A 7,979-nucleotide genomic window follows, 5' to 3' on the forward strand; every position below is an offset into this window, starting at 1 on the left:
TTGTAAGTACAGCATAGACCCCCTCCTTTCTCTTTCTCAGTTTGTGTAAGAGGACGGAGCCTAACAAAAACTTTAAACCTGCTGTCTCCTTCTGCTGTCTCCTTTTCATTTAATAAACTGCATGCATTGCTGTCTACAACAGGTCTTATTGCTGCTGTTGCTGCTGCTGAAGCTGTTGCTGCTGCTGCTGAAGCTGTTGCTGCTGCTGCTGAAGCTGTTGCTGCTGCTGCTGTTTCTTCTGCTGCTGCTGCTGCTGTTTCTTCTTCTGCTGCTGCTGCTGTTTCTTCTGCTGCTGCTGTTGCCGTTTCGGCTGCTTCTGTTGTTACGGCTGCTGCTGTTTCTTTTGTTGTCGCTGCTGCTGTTCCTTTTGTTGCTGCTGCTGCTCCTGCTGCTGTTGCTGTTGTTGCTGCTGCAGCAGGTGGTGCAGCTGCTTTTGCTGCTGCTGCAGATAGGCCAGGGCTTATAGAAGAATCTCTAAGAGTTTCTAAACCCCTGAAGACCCTGCCCTTATTGTAGGGTTTACTAAGTGAAGTGCGAGGTGTACGTACACCTCGGTGTCTCCCCTGTGCTGCAGGTGTTTTCATTTTAACTGCTGCATATTTTCTTCTAAAACAACTCTAATAATATCCATTAAAAGAAATAACAGCAGCATAAATATTAAAAACAAATAAATAATAAATAAATAATTAAGAAGATAAAGGCAGCTGTCTACTCAACACGCTGTCTTTTCATATAAATAAAAGAAAAAGTAATTCTGCTGGGAATCGAACGCGGGACCTCCGGGTTATGAATTTGCAGGGGGGTTTAATAAAATCCCCCAAATAAACAGAAAAGAAAAGAAAAGGGAAGAAAAAGAAATAATAATGTTGTGTATGTAGCTGGTGTGTATAGGCAGCTGTTAATAATGAAGGGGATGGGGTTGTAACCCATTAAAATATAGAGAAATGTAGAAGAAATTCAATATTTTCGTTTATTTTAATGTATATTTGAAGTATAAATAATTATTTTTATTTATTGACAGGAGGGTATAGACCGCGCGAAGCCCCAGAGGGGGGCCCCCCTTCCCGGGTGTCTGTACAACGACCCGGCCGTGATAGGGTGTATCTTCTACTATTTTCCTTCGTTTAAGAGAAATATAAACAAAAAAAATATTTACATTCGTAAAAAATATTAATTTTGTTAATATTAATACCTCTAAGTTTCTCCTTTTTCTCATATCTCTCTGCTCTGGGGGCCCCCACCCGACCGCCTGGGGGCCCCCCCCATTGGCTGTGTGTGCTCTTAGAGAAAAAAGAATTATCTGCTGTGTAATTCCTTAGATATTTTTAAATTAAAAAATAATAAATAATCTAATAAAATAAAGCTGCATTAAATATATTCAATAAAATATAGTCAAATATAGACAGGCGAACCACTAAAAAGACCTGTGCATTTTTTGGGGTGTATGCGCAGCTCAGCAGAGGCAAACTGCGCAAAGTAGAATAAATTTAATTTAATCAAATTATATATAAATAAATCTAATTTTATTAAAATTAGATCCACATTAAATTTAAATTTATTTAAATCTAGATTTATTTAATATAAATTTAAATTTACTTTAGTTTAATTTAGAGAGAGGATTGGTTTGTGTCTGCTTAAAATGTATTTGTTTATTTATCTCTATAAAAAGAATTTGTTCCTGCGTCATAATGCAGCATCGTTCTCTGTTTCTTTGTGTAGTACTTGTTTTTATCCCTTTAATTAGGGTTCGTCTCTTTCTTTTATTTGTTTGTCGGCGTCTCTCTTTATACAATATTTGTTTATTTTTCTCTCTATAAAGAGAATTCACTTCTATTAATTTGGGTTTATCTGTTTCTTTTGGTTTTAAAAGGGTTTGCTTCTGCTTAGAGACGAAGTGTCTCCTTTCTATATACAGTTTGTCTCCTCTCAGATTTCTTTTGCTTCATAAAGAGAGAAGTAAAAAGCATATTAAAATAAATAAATATATATATATATATATTAAACTTACATATATATATATATATACATATTGAAATTTGTATCTTCTTTCTTCTTTTTATTCACACAAAACAGATTAAAACATTAATCTCTAAGCCCTATACCCTAAACCCTATACCTCAAACCCTAATTCTTAAACCATAGGCCTTCATCGTTAAACCCTAAACCCTAAACCCTAGACGCTGCATCTCTTTCAAACGCAAATTTGAATGAAAAGAAAGTAAATACAGCAGAAAATATTTTTGGTTGTTCGTCTCCCTTTTATGTTTGGTGTGTCTCTGTTTATTTCTTCTGTCTCTGTTTATTTCTTCTGTCTCTGTTTATTTCTTTTAATCTGTTTATTTGTCTTGTGTTTGTTTATTTATTTTTAATCTACTTCTTCTACGAGGTGTTGCCGAGCATACTCCCAGATGAAGAGAGAAGCAGAGACATGTACATTTAAAGAGCGAATAAGCCCCAACTGCATGCAAACAAACAAACAAACAAATAGACAAATAAATGAATAAATAAATAAATAAACAAGCAAACAAACAAACAAATAAATAAATAAAGAAGTAAAACAACAAATACAAGACAAACAACACGCAGACAATTTAAAAAAAAAGAAACGAACAGAAAACATCAAAAGAAGACAGTAAATATCTGTCTCCTTTCCATCTAGCTCTGTAGCTAGCTCTCTAGCTAGCTATCTATCTAGCTAGGTATCTGTCTAGCTAGCTACCTAGCTGGGTAAATAGCTAGCTGCCTACCAGTCCAGCTGGCTGTCTAGCTAGCTAGCTAGCTAGCTAGTTCTCTATGAGTCTAGCTAGCTATCTAGCTACCTAGCTAGCAAGTTGTCTATCAGTGTAGCTAGCTGTCTGGCTAGCTGGTTAACCAGCTAGCTATCTAGCTGTTAAACTAGCAAACTAACTAGCTAGCCAGCTAGCTAGCTAGCTAGCTAGCTAGTTAAGCAGCTAGTTAGAATTAGATGTTTGTGTTTATTACCTGAGGTATCTCAACGCAATAATCAGCTGTCTTCATAAGACTAGCAGGGAGGCCTTCCTTCTCTGCTCCGAGCAATAAAGCCGTTTTCTTTGGGAATGCAAATGCATGCAAAGGCGTAGAAGAAGCAGACTGCTCTAAAGCAATAACCTTATACCCTTCACGCTTCAAACCCTCTAAGTAACAACCCAAACCCTCCCGAGACACCTGAAATATACACAATTATTAAACACAAACCCTAAACCCTAAACCCTAAACCCTAGCATAAGGCAATAAATAGAATGCACGCAATATGCATTTTATAACACCTTAGATTAACACACCATATATTACAATAAACCCTAAACCCTAAACCCTAAACCCTTAAGAACAAACGAATAAACCCTATATAATATATATAGATATATATATATATATATATATATATAATGACGCCGAACCCTAAAATATGAAAACATATTTAAACCCTAACCGTGCAACAACGCGACGCCCACAATGCCGATTCCAACGCAAAAACCCTAAACCCTAAACCCTAAACCCTAAACCCTAAACCCTAAACCCTAAACCCTTACTGCGGTGATGGGTAGCCATTGGTGTGCTGAGACGGATATATTTCTGAAGGTGGAGTCCTTCAAAACATCTAAACTGTTCACCACTAAACCCCTGCACGTACACCCCAGCATATTATATATATATATATATATATATGTATACTCATAAGATATATATATATATACATCACATATAGCATAGGGGTTTGCACGGTAAAGGCTTTAAAATGATTATTAGAGTTTAAAAGGGTTTACAAGGGTTTACTAGGGTTTACAAGGATATATTAGGGTTTACAAGGGATTATAAGGGTTTATTAGGGATTATAGGGGTTTATTAGGGTTTCTAAGGATGTATAAAGATTTATTAGGGTTTATTAGGGTTTATAAGGGTATATTAAGGTTTACAAGGGTTTATAAGGGTTTATTAGAGTATACAAGGGCTATAAAAGACATATACATATATATATATAAAGACATATATATATACATACATACATATATATATATATATATAAAGAGATATATATATATATTATATATATAAAGACATATATATATATATATTATAAATATATATAATACCTGGCCTTAAAGACTTCACAAGTGCGTGCGAGGCCACCGAGATTAGGAAGTTTGTTTAGAAGAGACGCCACAACAATTAAACAGCTTCTTTTGTTTATTGAAGCAGACAAATCGTCGTTGCGTGTTACAGACAAAGAAGAAGAAGAAGGGCACTGTAAACCCAATCAAACAAACATAAACAACTGATAATATATAATTATCAATTAAACGATAATAATATATATATATATATAGATTATATAATATTTATGTATGTATATGTATATATTTAGATATGTATACCTATATACATACGGATATATATATATATATGTATATATATATATATATATATGTATATGTATATATATGCATATATACATGCTGCTTTGGTTGTGCTACAGAGGCCCCTCTATTCTTTCTGCTAGGGTTTAGGGTTTAAGCTTTAGGGTTTAAGGTTTAAGCTTTAGGGTTTAGGGTTTAGGGTTTAGGGTTTGTGTTGTTGTACATATTTTCTTTGACAAGGCCCAGGCTCATGTTCGTTTGTCTCTCTGATGGTTTGCATGCGGTCTTCATTGTCTCCTTCTTGCTGCTGCTGTTGTGCTGCAGCCCCTGCATCATCAGCCTCCTCCTCCTCTTCAGCAGCAGCAGCAGCAGCAGCAGCCGCAGCAGCAGCAACAGCAGCAGCAGCAGCAGCAGGTGAGTTTGCATCAACTGCATGCCACTGCTTCCGCATTTCTTCTCTTACGACTTCTTTTAAAGCCACAGCAAACGCCCAAGGAGGGCGTAAATCAAAGTCTGATAAAACTGCAGGCGGGAGACGATCCCCACACGATCCCGATCCCGATCCCCCCAACCCCACAACCCCCATACCCATCAACGCAGCGTCTGCATAAACACACAGCCACACCAATGCATGCATGCATACATGCATGCATGCATCAAAGGCACAAAAAGAAGAACCCCAACTCAAGGTGGACTCTCTTTAGCTAGCTAAAATCAATTACTAGCAAGCTAGCTAGCTAGCTGCCTGCCTGTTTTTCTATATAGTATAGCTAGCTGGTTAGCCAGCTAGGTGGCCAGGCGTCTCTCAAGCTAGCTATCTGACTGTCTAGCTAGCTAGCTGTCTATTTATCTGACTGTCTCGCCAGCTAGCCAGCTGCCTAGCTAGCTATCTAGCTAGCTAGCCAGCTATCTAAATATCTAGCTGCCTAGCTATCTACAAATCTAGCTATCCGTCTAGCTGCACTTGTGCACTTCCCGCTGCTTCTGCTGCTGCTGCTGCTTCCATCCTGCTAGCTAGCTAGGTAGCTAGCTAGCTAGCTAGCTAGCTAGCTGTTGGTGTGTGTATGTGTCTGACTGTGTTGCTGCTCAGTGTCTTGCACAACCCCTGCTTCAGGAACTAAAGAGAGAAGACCCCCGTCTTGCTGCGGCTGCCAGCGAGTAAAAGCAGCAGCAACTTTGTTTATCATCATTCGGCATTCCTTAGCCTCACGCAGCATCTGCAGCAGCAAACTCAAATCATATCCGCTGCTGCTCCTGCTGCTGCTGCTGCTGCTGTTGCTGCTGCTGCTGAGGCCGTTGCTGGTGAGGCCCCCGCTGCTGCTGCTGCTGCTGCTGCTGCTAAAGAAGGTGTAGACAAGGAACTGCGCGAGGGCGCGGCAATATGCAGCATTTGATGATAGGTAAGGAATGATAGAGTTAAGCAGCTTCCTTTCAAGTGTCTCTGTTTCATCTTTTGCTGCTGCTGCTGCTGCTGCTGCTGATGATGATGCTGCTGGTGTTGCTGCTGCAGCAGCAAACGATTCGCGCTGCTGCTGCTCCATCCACTTCCGGACATGCAGCAGCAAATATCCAGCAATAGAGAGACCGCTGATAAGCACTTGTTTAGGTGCGTTATACTGCTGCAGCAGGGCAGCAGCAGCATCAGCAGCAGCAGCAGCAGCTTTTGAATCTGCTGCTGCTACTTTAACAGCAACAAACTCAACGTAATGACGCACATCAGGCGGCAGCGGAGACTGCAGCAGCTGCCAAATGCCTCTCTGCGCTGCTGCTGCTTTGTGCAGCTGCAAGCAAAAAGCAAACGAAGACAAACATGATAAAGACTGCCCAAGACGAAGCTGCAAGCGGTGGGCAGCAGAGTTCGGCATTGCTACGCGGCCCCCTATCTCTTGCTGCTGCTGCTGCTGCTCCTCATCTTCATCCTCATCTTGCTGCTGCTGCTGCTGCTGCTGTTGCTGCTGTTGCTGCTGCTTGTCTTCATCCAGCAGCTGCTGGAGGTCCTCCTCCGCTTCCTCCTCCTCCTCCTCCTCGTCGTCGTCCAGTTGCTGCTGCTGCTGCTGCTGTCCTTTGATTGCGTGTTTAAGTAGCTGCGTAAAGACAGCTGCGACGGTGTGTTGTAGATACACCTCAGCAGCACTTTGTTGGTTGTGTTTGTCTTTGTTAATATTATATATATTTCTCTGCTGCTGTTTATTAACAATACAGCAGCAAATACTGTCTAATACAGCAAGCAGCAGCAAACGAATAAATGCAGGCGTCTGCTGCAGCAAACCAAATCGATCAGACAGACAATCGGGGAGATGAGACAAAGAAGGAGAGAAGGACTCCACGCAAGGAGTCAGCAGCAAACCTCCACAAGCACGCATCTTGGTGCTGCTGCTGCTGCTGCTCCTGCTGCTGCTGCTGCTGCTGCTGCTGGAGCAGCAGCTGCAGCGGCGAACCTCCGAAAACAAAAAAGCGGAAAACAAATCAACCGAAGAAGAATCGTGCAAACCCACATTCCTGATGCCATTGCTGCTGCTGCTGCTGCTGCTGCTGCTGCTGCTGCTGCTGACGCCATTGCAGTCCTTGCTGACGCCATTGCTGCTGCTGCTGCTGCTGCTGCTGCTGAAAGGAGCAGACGCAGCAGGTGCGAGTGGGTGTTGTGCATTTGAGGTGTACGTAGAGCAGCAATCATTCGGTGGGGGTCGGGGGTTGCAGAAGGGGTCCGTTGGTTTGCTGCTGCTGCTGCTGCTGCTGCTGCTGCTGCTGCCATCCAGCAGCACGAACTCGCGGTGCAGCAAAATATCCCTCAGCAGCAAAATATAAGGGAGAGGTAATTTAAACCCCTCTGGCAATGAAGACGAAGACAAACCACCAGCAGCAAACAAAGAAGACAGCAGCGGCACTGCAGCAGCAACACCAGCAGCAGCAGCAGCAGCAACACAAGCAGAAGCACAGCAGAAACAGCGACCCATGCAGCACGGCTTATAGAAAAGGCTTATAATAAATGTCGATATAAGGATTTATAATTAGGGTTTATAATTAGGGTTTATAGTAAGGGTTTATAATGAGGGTATATAAATAGGGTTAGCAGAAAGGGTTTATGATTAGGGTTTATAGCAAGGGTTTAGTGTTTATAATTAGGGTTTAGGGTTTTAGGGTTTAGGGTTTAGGGTTTATAAGTAGGGTTTAGGGTTTTAGGGTTTAGGGTTTTAGGGTTTAGGGTTTAGGGTTTATAATTCATACAGGCGAGAGCCCTTGAGAGCCCGAGACCCTTCGCTCCTTCTTTTAGCATTTGTTTAGCAAAGGTAAGAGAAAAATTAATATCTTCTTCTTTATACACCTCAACAGCAGCAGCAGCAGCTGCTGCTGCTGCTGCAGCTGCTGCAGCAGGAGCAGCAGCAGGCGCAGCAGCAGCATAAGCATCTCCTTTCAAAGCCTTTGTTATATATACTTCAGCTTTAAGCATCAGAGGGTGCATTAATAAACAACAAACGCCGCCAGTAAATGAAGGAGAGAGAGCTGTCTCCTTTCTCTCGTTAATTAGCTGCAGCGCAGCATCAGCAAACCCTTTAAATGCTGCTGCTGCTGCTGCTGCTGCTGCTGCTGCTGCCCACGGCTGCA

The 7,979-nt window shown here is 41.5% G+C and overlaps 2 protein-coding genes across 2 annotated transcripts in view; both read right to left on the reverse strand.

Moving 5' to 3' along the window:
* The window catches only part of EAH_00047850 (hypothetical protein), a gene marked incomplete at both ends in the record, with an annotated part of 3,084 nt that extends 2,500 nt beyond the window's left edge, over positions 1–584 (reverse strand). The window contains one exon of the mRNA XM_013394533.1: positions 1–584. This exon is cut by the window's left edge and continues 2 nt beyond it. Coding sequence (XP_013249987.1) covers positions 1–584 — 584 coding nt within the window.
* A 1,781-nt stretch (positions 585–2,365) lies between these two features.
* EAH_00047860 (RNA methyltransferase, TrmH family domain-containing protein, putative) overlaps positions 2,366–7,979 on the reverse strand; it is a gene marked incomplete at both ends in the record, with an annotated part of 10,717 nt that continues 5,103 nt past the window's right edge. The window contains 5 exons of the mRNA XM_013394534.1: positions 2,366–2,458; positions 2,983–3,186; positions 4,600–4,979; positions 5,452–7,203; positions 7,925–7,974. Of these exons, the coding sequence (XP_013249988.1) occupies positions 2,366–2,458; positions 2,983–3,186; positions 4,600–4,979; positions 5,452–7,203; positions 7,925–7,974 (2,479 nt within the window). The remainder of the gene's footprint in view (positions 2,459–2,982; positions 3,187–4,599; positions 4,980–5,451; positions 7,204–7,924; positions 7,975–7,979) is intronic.

This window comes from Eimeria acervulina, genomic scaffold, assembly GCF_000499425.1.
Source record: "Eimeria acervulina Houghton genomic scaffold, Eah_scaff741, whole genome shotgun sequence".
In the NCBI taxonomy this organism is placed as follows: Eukaryota; Apicomplexa; class Conoidasida; order Eucoccidiorida; family Eimeriidae; genus Eimeria; species Eimeria acervulina.